The 15,399-nt window shown below is 41.4% G+C and overlaps 1 protein-coding gene across 5 annotated transcripts in view; it reads right to left on the bottom strand.

The window, feature by feature from the left end:
• The window catches only part of LOC140741904 (metabotropic glutamate receptor 7-like), a 763,442-nt gene extending 748,248 nt beyond the window's left edge, over positions 1-15,194 (bottom strand). For 2 of the 5 annotated variants that reach the window (XM_073072445.1, XM_073072444.1), the window contains exon 1: positions 13,609-14,584. In XM_073072445.1, coding sequence (XP_072928546.1) covers positions 13,609-14,106 — 498 coding nt within the window. In that variant the 5' untranslated portion in view covers positions 14,107-14,584. Of the gene's footprint in view, positions 1-11,736; positions 11,853-12,856; positions 12,906-13,608; positions 14,585-14,916 lie in introns of those variants that run through there. The other 3 variants (XM_073072446.1, XM_073072448.1, XM_073072447.1) reach the window with 3 other exon arrangements.
• Between the last annotated feature and the right edge of the window lie 205 nt (positions 15,195-15,399).

The following is a 15,399-nucleotide window of genomic DNA, read 5'->3' as shown; positions in this document are numbered from 1 at the left end:
CATCAGCATTTCCAAATACCGATGCTCATGTATACAGGAAATACAGAACTCTTTGCCACAAAACTTTATGTACTTTGGTGAAGGTGCTCTCACAGTGTATACTGCAAAATGTAACAACCACTAAGAAACCCACAAGGAAAGTACTGTGTCACAGATCCAGTCCCTTAACCTGAACCAGGCTAGTTTTATGCACTCGTAATCAAAATGCTGAAGAAATGTTCATTCAATCTTCAGGCTTTGAGCAGGATGTCACCATTAGTAAGTGGCAAAGAGGATATCTCTCAAGGTAATGCCACTTGCCATTAAGTCTACACTACACTAAAACAATCCCTGAGATTCCTGAACCACTTGACAAATCTTTGCTTTTATTCCTCCTGCATGCTGTATTCTGCAGTCACTAACATCAAATGTGCATACCTTCTGATCCAAATTGGGCTAATATACAAGTTACTCTTTGCCAATACTGAAGACTAGAATCAGAATTATTATCACTGACACCTGTTGTGAAATTTGTTGTTTTGTGGCAGCAGTACAATGTAATACATAAAATATACTATAAATAAGAAATATATATTAATAATTAAATATGAATTGCAATACAAGAGCAAAAAAATAATGAAGTAGCATTTATGGATTAATTGTCCGATGCTGAAGGGGAAGAAGCTGTTCACAAAACATTGAGTGTGCATCTTCTTGTTCCTGCACCTCCTCTCTGATGATGGCAATAAGAAAAATGCCATGTCCTGAGTGGTGGGGATTTGGAAGTCATGATAAAGCAGGGATAACCTGCAGCAGTTGTAGTCAAATGAGACCATTGAAGTGAGATCATTAGAGAAAGCTCTGCTTATTATAGTCAAGGTAGACACAAAAGTGTGTACTCAAGCCAAATGAGTGAGGCCTCTACAGTGAGACTTTTCCAGAAAGGTCTTCCTGAAACATAGCAATCGTTTATACATTAGGGGGTTCCAGAGATAAACAAGATAACAAATGAATGTGAAACATACCCAACAACTAAGACTCTATTTCCTTTACTAACTTCAATATATCATCAGCTGTCCACTTGAAGCTTTGATTGACTTTAACACCTCTATTGTGAATGGTAATTGATCTTGCAAGTAAGGAATTCAAACAATGATCAATATCCATAACTGATAGGCTAATTCTGTATAAAATAGGAATTTTCTGTTCAGATTTCAGAACAGTGTGGGAGACAGTGGCCACGCTGTTATCTCTGGGCACAAATAAATGAAAAGAATGCTTGAGTCATCAGAGTACATGTGTTCTGGGCCCAGTTATTTAGTTATTTTATTATCAGTAATGACAGTTACTTTGTTTATAAATGACATAGTGACAGGGATTTGGAAACAAGCTCAAGTACATGTCCAAAGTGTAAAGAAAATCCTGTCTATTTTCTTCGACCAAACACTTCAAAAGGAAAAAAAAGAGCATTTCAGACATTTCCAATAGCATTGAAGGATGAAATAACTGAACATTTTGAGAGGAAATATAGCACTAAACAGTATACATGGACTTATGAAAGGGAAAATCATGTTTCATTAATGATGGATGTCGCCTTTTCGAAGCATTGCCTTTTGAAGATGTTCTCAGTGGCAAGGAGGCTGGTTTTCAACTTGTGAAAAGTGACAAGAGACATGGGTCAATGTTGGTGACCTGAAGGAAGAGAATATCTGAGGAGTCACTTTTTCACTTCTTAGGATATCGCCTGGAAGGCAGCAAAACATCAGGTCATGGAATAAAGGAGCACACCCTCCTGATGCCAGTGTCCCTGTTCATACCTGAAAACCCTAGGTCAGAATCCATTGTGGTAATTGGTTGCTGACACCTTCATTTCTGATAAAATAAGCCTCTTATCCGTCAGGAAAAACAATGGTAAATAACCCCTTTGGTTTTATTGTCTGTCAGTGATTGTTTTCCTTTTCAATCAACCATACAGGGCATTCACGTTAGCCTTTTGAAAGCAGCACTCAGTTTGTCCCATTGCCCCATTCACAATATCCTGAAAAATTTTCCTGTGCGTGTGTATTCCTAAATCCTTTATGAAATTTGCTCCTCAAGCTGTTGCACATCCTTCTAGATCATACCTTGCATTAACTTCTCATTTCCCCATGTCCTGTAGCAAATCATCTTTATCAAAACCACTATTTCAGAGCAGGTATATTAATCTTTCACTGACAGATTACAATATACAAGTCTCTTTGGATAATTAGTAAATCTCTTATCCTCTCCAAATCTGTCCTCCATGAGGGACATAGAATCAAAAGTCAAAAGTCAGCGAAGGCTTTTCAGTGCATTCCTCCATTTAAAACTGCTTTTGATCTGATATGCCATCTTTTCGCGATGCCCTATCACCTCTACAGCTTGTTTATAAATGGTGTAGTAACAGAGATTTGGACACATTGCTCAAGTACATTTCCGAAGTGGAAAGAAAATCCTATTCATTTTCTTCATCAACCAAACCCTTCAAAGAGAAAAAGAGGGCACTTCATACATTTCCAATAACATTGAAGGATGAAATAACTGAACATTTTGAGACAAAATATAGCACTAAACCGAGCATATATGGATTAATGAAAGGGAAAATCATGTTTGATTAATCTGCTGCAGATGGAAGATGTGAATGGAATAAATAAGGGTGAAACAGAGATGTGGTGTACTTAGATTCTTAGAGGATGGTGAATGGGGTTGTTGAGAGACCCAGCAGAAACTTGATGGTACAAATGATCTCTTTCTGTGTCATTAAAGAAAGAACAGAAATTATGATGCCACTGTTGATGTGGACAAAAATGCAGCAAATAGAACTGAGAGTTATCAGAAGAAAGCATAAAATGTGAATAAATGGAGCTCTCTCAGAGTAACAGATTATGATTAGTTGGGAGCAGCAGGAACTGTTGCTAGGGCCCCAGGCATTCATCAACTACATCACTAATTTGCCTGAGGGGAGGAATTGTCTGTTTCCAAGATGGCTTTGATACTAAACTAGGTGGGATTGTGAGCAGGGAGGATACAAAGAGGATATCAAGTAGTTGAAAACATTTAGCAAATCACATGCACACAAAGGCTTCTCAGCCTTTTGGCTAACACCAAGTGTAGATCACAGTAAACTTGAAGGGGCATAAAGTATTTTTCCAGCGCAGCGGACTTTAGCATTAGAGGTCACAAAGCTGTATTTGAGGGGAGAAATTTATAGGAGGTCCAAGGATTAAATTTTTACATACAGAAGGGTGATGATTACCTGGAACAAACTACCAGAGATAGTAATAAGGGAAGACACAATTACAATGTTTTAATGACACAAGATGATAGTTGAACTATGCAGGTTGGATAGCGTCTGTGGAGAGAAACAAGGAGTTGACATTTTGGGCCACGAAGCTTCATCCCAAAAATTAGTTTGAAATATCAACTCTTTTTTCTGCTCTCTATAGATGCTGCCTGACGTGCTGAGTTTCTCCAGCATTTTGTGTGTTTTACTCTGTATTACCAGCTTCTGCAGAATCTCTTGCTTAAAAGACATTTGATTAGATACCCAGATAGGAAAAGTTTGCAGTTAAGTATAATTAAAACAGATTGGGGCCATGGGGCCATTGACATGGATGAGGTGGGTCAAAGGATGCATTTCATTGCATGCACTGATGTGATTCTATGACTGCGGCAGATAGACCACACTTCGAAAAATGCAAGGACATCTACTTTGGTGTAAAAAACAAAACGTTTTATGTACAAAATCGGTGATATTAGATGCTGTTAATTTCAAAGGTACCGTGCTACACTTGTTCAAAAGTCATTGAAAGGTGAGTTATATGTGTTGGAATGGTTTAGGAATTCAAGTGATACATTTGCTTTTATTTCATTTGAATGATCTCTCCCTCCCTCAGTCTGTCAGAGGTTGATAGGGAGATCTGGGCTTGCAATTTATGGATCGAACTACAGTTCAATTGGACTCTTGCAGTTTTATGTTTTTATATTCTGTGTTTTCACCCTTCTTTCTTGTTACCAGTTGCACAATTTGTTTGCTTTTGCTTGTGGGGGTCAGGTTGATATACTTGCTGCCATATGCATGATTTGTTTCTTTTGTGCATGGGGGGTGTTGATGTTCCTCTTGCCATTTGTCTGATTGTTATTTTTTTGTGTGGGGGGGCTTGATGTTTTTTTCTTTGAACAGCTTCCATGGTTTTCTGTATTTCATGATTGTCTGAAGAAGACAAATCTCAGAGTTGCATTCTGCACACATACTTTGATAAAAAAAATGCACCCTGAACTTTGGAACTACAATGTCTTATTTCAATTTACATAAGACTTTAAAAGAGAGCACACCTGTTGTGCTGGTGTACAATTTTCATCTCTTCCCTTCAAATATACAGAGAGTCAATAGTTCTCCCTTCCTGGTTGATTTGTCTTGTCCAAACCAGAGCAATGAGTCCATCCTTTTGTGGTGTTCATTCTGAATGACGTGCATCAGCCAGTTCTATATTCTAGGAAGAGACGAGCATAAACTTGCAAGCATGCACACACTTTTGAGCAGCAAAGTGCTGGAAAGAGATAAGGTATATAGAAACAGGCAAATTTAGTTCTTATTCTAGGTGAGGTGAGAGCCTCTCTCAATCAGAGTTGACAATGGATATTGTGACTCAGCTGTCTAGATATGCAAGCCTGCGTTGTATGATATGGAGAGCAAGCTGTTGTCCACGTAGCAACCTCCCCCTCTCCATGCATCTGATAAACCCAAAGGAACGGCAGGGACTGCTACAGTTTGGTAACAGCAGTGTTGCAAGGTTTGCCAGTCAGCATTGAATTCAATGTAGGACTGCCTTAGGGAATCCAGCTCTGGATTTTTCCCTTGGGGTTTATTCCTGAAGTCTTCCCCATGAGTGGGTATAGCCATAAAGCAGCAGAGGTTTGAGATCAGAGTTTTCCATCTCCTAGTTAAGCTGCCAACCACAGCTGGTGATTTGCATCTATCTGAAGCGAATGGTTTTAATCTGCCTTTACCCCTTCTGCTATCAGTAGAAACAGATCAGCAGGGCTTAGTAGCTAAGCTACACGTGAAGACCAGGAACTGGACTTGGTTGTCAGGCTATTTGAGGTGCACACCATTGGGAGTATTTAATAGGTAGTGGGAGTTTGTCCCCATTACCATCCACAGCTCTAACAACCTCAAAAAACTAGAAAGTCTTGGGAAATAGATGTCAGCAGAAGCAACAGGCTAAATGACATGGCCAACATCATCTAACTCAATACAAGCAAGTGACTGAAGCTTGGAGTTCTGTTGTGGCTTTTGCACCATTCTGACAGAAGTGAGTGATCCCTTAAAATGGTTGTTTGAAAACATTCCACATTTTTTGGAGAGCTATTGCCATTCAGAACCAGTTATATTGGGAATCATATTTCATTTCAACCATCAAATCAGTTAGACAGATGGTTTATTACATTCAAACAAATCAAGGATACTTTTGAGTATTCCATTCCTCTGGTAGAAATGGGTTAAAGCAGATATATCCCAGTGTGAAATCACATTACTGTATATCTTTCAGATTTTTTTCCTTCTAAATATTTAAACTGCCAACTTTTACACAAATTGCATTAACAATTTCAGCTTGAATAGCCAATCTAGGCTCTTTCACTAGATACAGAGGAAATAATTTATATTACCATGAGTAAATGCCAGGACTTGCTTAAACTATACCAAATTATGACACTGTTTGAACTGCCAAAAACTTTGGGGAATAGTGCAAAGTACTGAATGGATGAAGCTCAACTTTGTCTTCAGTTTCATTTCACTCAGAATCCTGTATTTTTAAGGGAGCTCTACTGATCTACATGCTAACAACTGTTTCAAAAGAAATATGGGATTGGCATGGTCATGATTCTATTCATCCTTGACCATAACTAATGCTGGATGTACATCAGATATCTAGCCTTATAAACCTGAAAAGCAAAAATAGAATTTAAGCCTATTACATTAAAAACTATTGCATAAAGCAGACACACAAAAAAATGGTCCATTCTCCCGAATTGGTCCATGCTGCTTTTAAATACCACAGATATCTTTCCATTCCAATTTCCACATGAATTTTCCATCTAACTTGTGATAGGGTTCTATTTATGAGAATTGCTTGTAACCTGAATTTTTGATAAGTTAGAAATAAGTAGAACTATGAGTAGGAGAGGATCGCGGAAACAACTGTGATGAGAGAGCGTGCAGGTGCAGGAAGAACAACCACCAACCAGCCTCACTAAGTGAACAAGTGAGTCTCATCTGCACTCACAGCTCTGCTTGGCTCAACCTAGCCAGTTGTTGCAGTTCTAGGGTTGAGAGAGAAGGCACATTCCCACAAACCAAAAAGATGTGTGCAACCCCACAGCAGCGTGCAACTCCTCCTCCTCCATCCTGGCAGTCTCCCAAATACTTGTTCATATGCAGAGTATTTGGAAGTCCAGTGCTCATTTCTCAGGGAAGGCTTGTATTAGAAAATGTTTCCCATCTTTTGGCAATCAAGTAAATTTCCTGGAGACTAAGCAATGATTAGCTTTATACATGAATGGATTGGGATCACCATAAGGCATCACTCTTTCAGACACAAGGCTTACACTGCCCCACCTAACAGCAAGAATTAAATTTTTAACAGGTCAATAGCTTATTGTAGCAGCTGCTTAATTAAGAAATTTGACAAGTCATCTTTTGTCAGTCTCCTCTGACCCCACATTTCCTCTATTTCTGACTGGCTGGATACAATCTTTTGAATATCACCAGAAAAATTTGCAGTCAACTCTGAGAGGTCAGATTTGGCAGAATGCTTGACGACTTAAAGGCACAGGCACCAGTTTTAATCTTACACATACTTGGTAGCAGGTGACTTCATTCACCCCCAGCTACCTAAACCTCAAGTACAGCTTCCTCAGCTGCTGCCCTGAGGATAAGTGATTCAACCCACTGAGGAACATAATCAGTCATTGTATATTTTGTGCATTTTGATACACTGGCTAACGTTTCAACTGTTTTTAATCCAACAGATATAGCTTTAAGAACATTCGAGCTTAATTTCAAAGCCACTACTGCAAAGATGTTTTTTTTTAAAGAAATATTTCAAAGTTGTAAGGTATTAAAATGTCTCCTGTTCAAATCACTACAAAGCTCATACATCATGGGAGGCTAATCCCATCTACCATGAAAGAGATCAGGATGTCTGATGAGCTAAAATTGTTGCTTGTAATTCTGTGCACAGAAGTGTAAGCACATGGAGGCACAGGGCTTACACTATACAGCAAACATCATATATGACATCTGTTTCCCCTGTGGATGTACTGTTGAAAGTATCCTAACTAGTTGCATCATAGCCTGGTATGAAAATTGAAATGTGTGGGAATATCATCTGCAGAGAATTGTGGGCTCTGCCCAGTACTTCAAGAGCACATCCCTCCCCGTCTTTGGTAGTATCTGCAGGAGGCACAGCCTCAAAAAGGCAACCTCCATCTTCATTCCCCCTTCCAGGTCACGCCATCATTTTGCAGCTACCACCAGGCAAGAAGTACAGAAGTAAAGTCCCATAACATCAGATTCAAGAACAGCTACTTCCTTTCAACCATGAGCTACCTCGCAAGTCCTTAATCATCACTGCAGTTTAACAATGTCATGACCATTTTGATCACTTTGCACTAAAATGAACTTTATTTTGTTCCAATTGCTTCTTCCTTATAAAAAGTGTGTTTATTTAGTGGATGCTACTTGTATGATGCTGTGTGCCTGTAATGTTGCTGCAAGGTTTTTCATTGCCCCCTTCGTACTTGTAATAATACAATAAAATTAATTTTATTTTAATATCACTTCCTCAAAACTCTACAGTAGCATAGCTTGATGCAAGATTTAGTTGGAGGTCCAACCATAATGCTTCCATTGATTTTCAAGGTCTTTACTCTACCTTATGCTTCCATCTTCTGGCAGACTGGAACATAAAGGCTCATCCACAGTACCATCCCACTTTCCCCCACACACCCACTCTGATTCCAAACGGTTGCCTGGCCAAGTATTCTTCCAGCTTCACCTTGCATCACCTAGTTTTGCTACTTCCTCTCCTCACACATCCCCCTCATGTTATTTGACTAGGTTGGTGCAGTTCCAAGGAGCAAGGTAGGAACTTGGAGGCTGGTGGTAGACGAATACTGGCAGTCCCTCAACAGGGCAGGTACACCTACCCTGTTCAGACACAAGTGATTAATACTCAGACAGTACCAAGAAGGGCTTTCACAACCAAGGGTAACTTCTGAATAAAACACATGTTGGATGCTTGTCAGGCAACCTTATGTAAGAGGATGCACCAATGTATACTCTCAGACTAGCACGATTCCACTATGTATGGGTAAGGTTCCATAAGTAGTATGAAGCATGGATACCTGTTTGTTCATGTACTCTCAGCATATCCACTGTGGAACCCATTAGGCATTTAGAAGTGACTGGAGACAAAGAACTTGGACATGTCGTGACTTCTTGAAATTTGTGAAGCTTGCCCAAGTTTCACATTGCAGGCACAAGTTTGATCAAAGTGTGGTATTCATTTTGGGGCAGCCCAGGGGAGCAGCTGGAAGAGCTGCTGGTTCACACCTCTAGTGAGCCAAGTTCAGTCCTAACCCCCAGTGCTGTCTGTGTGATTCACCTTTCTGCATGGCTTTCTTCTGGGTGTTGCTACTTCCCGCATCCCAAACTACTGTAGGTTGGTAAGTTGTTCAACCACTAAATGACCCCAAGTGCATAGCTGAGTGGTGGAATCTGAAGAAGCTGACAGGAGTGTGAGGAGAATAAAATGGAATTGGTGCAGAATTAGTGTAAGCGTGTGCTTGATGGGCAGCATGGGTTTCCTGGAGTGAAAAGTTTGTTTCTAGACTCTGGCTCCATTCACAATCCGATTTCTTATTCCACGAATTTACTGTATTTTGACAGCGGGTGAACTAAACCAAACTATCGTACTTACCCTGAAGTTAATTCTTCTGTAAATATACATGTATCTAAGAGTATAAAAGATAGTCTTATAAAAATACACTATATATGTATCTATCATCTGCTTTATACCTTTGGATGGTTCATTAACAGGTAGAGTGTGGCCCAATAACATTCTCCTACAGGCTCTCAGAAGCTTGCATTTCACTATAGACATCCCTGCAGCACAGATTCATTGTCAGATACTGTTTAACATTCATCAGTCATGGATAGATTCCCCTTCTAAAAACAGCAGTGGAGTTCATATGGACCACAGGATGTCCAGAAGCAACTGATACCCTGCTGGGAACAGTAGTGCTCTGTGTTATGGAGTTGAATAAGAACAACAGTCTCTCTCCACACCACCGTACAGCCAGACAGGAGAACATTCTCATTCTCAACACAGCCTCGGGAGAAACTTGCAGTGGTGTTGAGATTGGCTTTTACATCGTCAAGTAACAGGACCACTACTGCAGGCCTTTGCTCACAGATGTTCTGCACAAACAGGCAATGTGGAAGTCGCATTTTAGTCAGGACAAGTGCTCACATCCTTGATACTACAATCAAATTGTGAAAACATTGGATCTGACAAAGCTAACAGCTTTCTACCAGTTACTTCCATTTTATAGATTCCCGAACAGCAATGTTGTTTGAACTACATGTCTATTCCACAGCCTTGAACACAGGTTACCATCCCAGGGCAAAATGCAGGGTGATTTGACAGCGTTAGAGGTGTCCTCTTGCAATTCTACTTTTGAATCTGACCAATATTTATTGCTTAAAGCAGAGAATGGCTGCAGAGTCTTTGATGTTCATTGACAAGAAAGCACATTCACAGTAACCTGGGACAGCTTGAAAGGGATATATGATGCACATATTATGCCTTTCCTACAACCTAGTTATAATGCACAATTCAATATCCAGAAGTGAAGGGGGAGGAGAGGTGACTTGATAGAGGTGCACAAGATGACAAGAGGCATAGATTGAGTGAACAGCCAGGGATTTTTTCCCAGTTTAGAAATGACTAATACAAGGTTTTTTTTTAAGCTGATAGGAGAAAAAAAAAATAGGTGGGGGTGTCAGAGGCAAGGTCTTTACACAGAGAGTCGAGGGTCTGTGGAATATGCTGCCAAGGGGTAGTGTTAGGAGCAGACACATTGAGGTAATTTAAGCAACTCTTAGGCACATTGATGATAAGGGCTATGTAAGTAGGAAGGGTTAGGTTGATCTTAGAGTAGGTTAAAATGTCAGCACAACATCGTGGGCGAAAGGGCTGCGGTGTTCTATTCTCTGTGTTCAATGACGCAAATAAACATAGGAAGTAATGGTGGACATTCAGCCTCCCAAACCTGTTTCAACAATCAATCCACATGTTAATTCCATTATTTAATAACCTGTCTAAAGAGAAAATAATGGATATAACAAAACATATTTTCATCCAGGGGCTGCAGTTTTACCTTGAATCATATCCACAAACACGTTGCATCCAAGATAACTCTGGCACTCTTGTCAAAATGCAGTTAGACCTTAGGAAAAGTGAATTTGTTGGCCCTTAGGACCTGGGAAAGTTAGTAAGCAGAAAATCAACAGAGCAATAAATTCAATTGCATCTTCTTGGAACTGCAGACTACAATGGCAGACAGGGTTATCCAGCTTCGAAATTTCACACATTTTGTTTTACATTTTGTGTGTTTTATTTCACAAGGAGGTCCTAAACTGATCTCCACATCTCTATACTCATTAGTATGCACCTCAAAGTCAACCAATCCTTTCCTCGGTAGGTAGCAGTCGCTAGTTAAATATTCTTCCACATTTTGGGGCGGGGGGGGGGAGTCTCAAAGCTGCAAAACTAAATGAAGCATTCGTCCGATGTCCTTTATGGATTATTGAATGTAAAAAAAATACTTTAAATACGATCTCTGTCGAAATGTAATCGGACTGCTAAAAATATCTATCTCCATCCTACTCCATTACCGCGATAGGAAGTGAACTGTTCAACTTAATTAGTGCTGTGTTGATGACAGTTCACTTAACCCACAAGCTACCAGCAGAGTCGAAACACTTGTAGCTATCGCGTTAAATTCAGAAAAAGGCCCCTCGCAAAAAGTGCAAGAGACTGATTAACGTCAAATTGCCACATTCAAGTATATCGACTAAAATAGGAAGGGGTGGAATCACATAAACTAAACTTATATGTACCTATCAGACCCTTTACAACACATGAAAGTCTGAACTAAAGAAGGCTCAACTTAAAAAATGAATGGGATTGATTTATTGTAAACCTCTTGGTCATAGACCAATGAGAAAGAATGGGCGGTTACATTCAGAGAAAGCTCCGGTTACAATATACACCGTAACCGCTTGTGACAGGCTTGAGAGATACACAGGATTACCTTCTCTCCCAGATACCATATTTTACTTCCTTCGCATATCAAATAAAACCGTATCAAAACCTATTTGGATCCCAGCAACATACAATGACAATACAAATCAATAGGTCAATTAAGAAAGCATTGTTGTTAATTCCAAAAGATTGTATCTCCCGTGGGAGGGCTGGGTGACAGACGGTTTGTAGGGTATGTAGAAGAGATGGCGAAACGGTTTGCTTAAAGCATATTAAATACAAATATATACTGTTTAAATAAAATCATTCATGGCCACTCATTAATACCCTTTTCATTGAGAAGTTTCACGGCAAATTAAATTAGAATACTTTGTTTAGACAGATTGAAAGTTAATACAAATCTCACCATCGGCGTCATTACGCCAATTCAATCGGCGGCATGAGTGCTACCGTTAGAGCAAGCGTTTAATTTCGATCCAGCGGAAGGTTAACCCCTTGGATATCGATATCCTTGCCACCAAGTGTAACGTCACAATACTGAATATGCATTGGCTTTAGAGCAGTGCATATCTGGATGCACAGATGATCGAGATTCTTGCTAATCACTGTATTAACCGGGCAAACCACGATGTAATATGCATGCACTAAACCCGGGGGGGATGTCGTGATTAGGTCATCTGTATGGAAATTGATTGGATTTGACGCAAACTGATTTGAAAGCAAGGACGAAGACTTGACCCACTGGTGCTCTCGGCATTAGAATGTAACAAATCGGGGGGGGGGGGACATTAATGAAAGCTCTCCGCCATAACTCGGAGCAAAAATGACTCATTGGATTCCGAATTGTCATTTATTTTGACGCAGGCGGTCTTAAAATCCCGCCCCCGTATGTTTGAACGGGCTTGCGAGATCTGTTATGCCTCTGTAATTCCCGACCACACATCTCCCCAGACAGCCCCGTGCTGAAAGGTACCTCAACCCCGACTCCCGTTGTGGCGATAGGTTTAGTCACAACTAACGTGAGAAAGGGGCTCCGGGTTCAGAATTTACCCTCGCGGTTCTCTAAGGATCCCCTGCGTTCACTGTATCCTGGCTTGGTGGTCATGGGCGGAACAGGTGTCTCCCCTCTCGACTCCACCCCCCCCCCCCCCCCGTAACTCAGCGGATTTGGGTTTGCGATGTTCCTCAGAGCAGTAATAAATTAATAAAAGATAATCATCTACTGCACGTTGCCAGCAAAACGTAACATACACTTCTTCCATTCCTTAAAGACGCTGCTTATAACACTTTGCAAAAAAAGAAAATCGCCGAACAAGGATGTTATGGGGGAAGATGGTGCTCAGTTTCGGTAGAAATTGCTTTAGCGAGCTGATGTTGACTCAGAGCGCCACTAATCCTCTCCCTGTGGTACAGCCACACCAGCAGCCAGGTGTATCGTTACTAGATTGAACACATCTTGTACCACTGGGCTGTGATAAATGAGGCGATGTTTCACGTTTTGCGGGTCCACATCTGACAGAATGTACCTTTTATTACTTTCATCTCCATCAACTCCGGGCCATCGTCACCCCTCCCCCTTCTATACACCGATGGTCCACAAGTCTCACTTGATAATTATTCCACTCAAAGTTAGCTGAAGCTCGCTCCTGTCTGAGTTGCTGCTCGCAGCGCGCGATCGGTCTTTCTCTCTCCCCGACCATTTAATCGCTGGCCTATTATAGCTGAACCGTCACGAATACCCAGCCTTCTGTAAATGTGGCGGGAGAGGCGAAACACTTCGGCGCGACCTGCAACAAATTAGAAATCTACTTTGTTGCTCCCCGAGGGGATTTGACAAGCAGGAAGTGCTGCCGCGGATTAGTACAAGTGGAGGACCATATTCTTTCAAAGTAAAATACATCCTGTGTTCAAAATTAAGAGAACGTAACTGCACTGCTCAGTAACATGTTCTACAATGGCAATCATGTGAACTGTATACTGGAATCACAAACACACGCAAACACATAAACCGCTTGCGGAAATCACAAATCCGCTCAGAGTAACAACAGTTGGAGCGTGCACAGAGAGAGAAAAAAGAATATTATAATCAAATCGTGGAACTAATGTCCACTCCCGCAAAAAGGCACAATATTACCCTTGATTACTTTTGTTCCATGATGCTGACCTGTTCTGGAGCACAGAGTGTCCGCAGCCCAGATACAGGGTCGCGCGGTGAGACAGGACGATCAGTCATACATTCAAAACATTGTGGGGGAAAATAAAAGCAGTTTCTCCCTACCTTGAAGAGTCTCAATATTTTGGCCACCATGATGGACACAGAGCTAGACGATGCCCCAATCACTCCAACTATTCTCTCAGGTTTGACAAAGATCGGGGGCTCCCCGTTCGTGCATCTCACATCCGAAGAGTCCTTCTGAATGTGAGTCTGAACGAAAGTAAGAGATTGCTCCAATGCGTAGATGTCCTTGGAACAGGTGTCCAGGATGCGAGCTCCCAGAGTGATATTGGTCAAAAGATCGGGGTCGCTGTTAATCTGATCCAAGGCGTAAAGCATCGCCTCCAAACGATGGATCCCCTTTTCCTTCTTGAGGTCCCCGCAAGGTGTCCCCTTCGGTCCTCTAGCGTGCACTGGGAAAAGGCCACCCAAGGTGAGATCTCCGTCTGTCCTGATGGAATGAATCGCGAACGGTTCCTGGGCTAAACTCACTCCGCACACCACTGCTGCCCACCAAAGCAATCTCCACAAGGTGTGCAGCGCTCTCCCTGTACAGAACATCGTTAAACCTCCCAGCTGTTCTCGAGTTGCAATCAAACTAAGTTAAAAGGCACCTCTGTTTGGAGTCTGGTGGCAGTCATACTACACAAGGCAACATCTTGGTGAACAGCTTATCCCGCCTTCGCGTCTATGTTTAAATATGTACACGGAAATTTTCAATAATCTCGCGATCTCCGTTATTGTCTCCAATAAAAAATGAAGCTAAGGGAAGTTGGACTAGTTGCACGAAGCGGAATCCATGCGTAGATTGGGAAGTGAGGAAATAATTATTTTTTTTAAAAACGCCTTCAATGAAGGCACCCGTCGCCCAGCGGGACCATAGGAAATCTCTCTCCCGCTTAAGGAGCGTGTGGTGTCGACATGATTCTGAGCATGAGCCGTTCTCTGCAGCAGACCTTCATCCAGTCCCCGATCGCTTCGATTCGACCAGTGAAAAGGCACTCGCACAGCAGAGGAAGGAGTTGTTGGTTGGGGGGGGGGGGGGGGGGGGGGGTATAGATGGAAGAGATGGGGAAGGAAAAGATTTAGTGGCTTCAGCTGAGAGCAATGACGCTATGTCCCAACTCCACCCTGGATCACTGCAGTTAGCAAACCATCGATTCGGTGCTGAGGGTTAGCAATCCTGTTCCTGGGGAAAACAGACACGGTAAACTAATATCCATGCACATACGGAGCTAAAAATAATACTCAAGTAAACTCTCAAGACATCAAAACATAGCCCGCCCCGCGCCGAATTGTTGAACGCGCATCGTTAAGTTTAATTTAAAATACTGCATGATTATAAAATGCATTAGTTGCTCGCGCTCCTACCTTGTGGCTGTGCATTACGTTGCAATCTGTGGTGGGGTAAGTGAGAGACTCTCCGACATGTAGCAACTGATGGTGATCGCTTGGATTCGAGTCCCTCGGGTTAATGTCGGAGATAGGGTGGGCGGTAGAGGAGGGCTTTATTGCCATACTGCTGAATTCTTTAACAGCTTCTTACAGCTGAGGGGAGCATGTCATGCGGAATGCCTGCGAATTCCCATTTTATTTCTTTTCGGAAATCTGATGCGGTGAACTGGATTTTATACATCAGAACAAATTTGGTCCTGTAAGAAAATCCCATCAAAATACCAGAGTGACACCCGATTCTTCATCGCTAGCCTGAATTTTGTTTAGGCTCTGTGGCAATATTGCATTGGTTTCAATTGATTCATTTCCATTATACCCAGTGTCTAATACTAAAAATCATTTTTTTTCTGCCGCTTGCTTCAGCATGAACGATAATGGCTAAAAAAAAAAGCTAACTTT

Source organism: Hemitrygon akajei, chromosome 19, assembly GCF_048418815.1.
Source record: "Hemitrygon akajei chromosome 19, sHemAka1.3, whole genome shotgun sequence".
NCBI classification, from domain to species: Eukaryota; Metazoa; Chordata; class Chondrichthyes; order Myliobatiformes; family Dasyatidae; genus Hemitrygon; species Hemitrygon akajei.
Note: the sequence above shows the minus strand (reverse complement) of the source record. Positions and strands in the feature narration are given on the sequence as shown.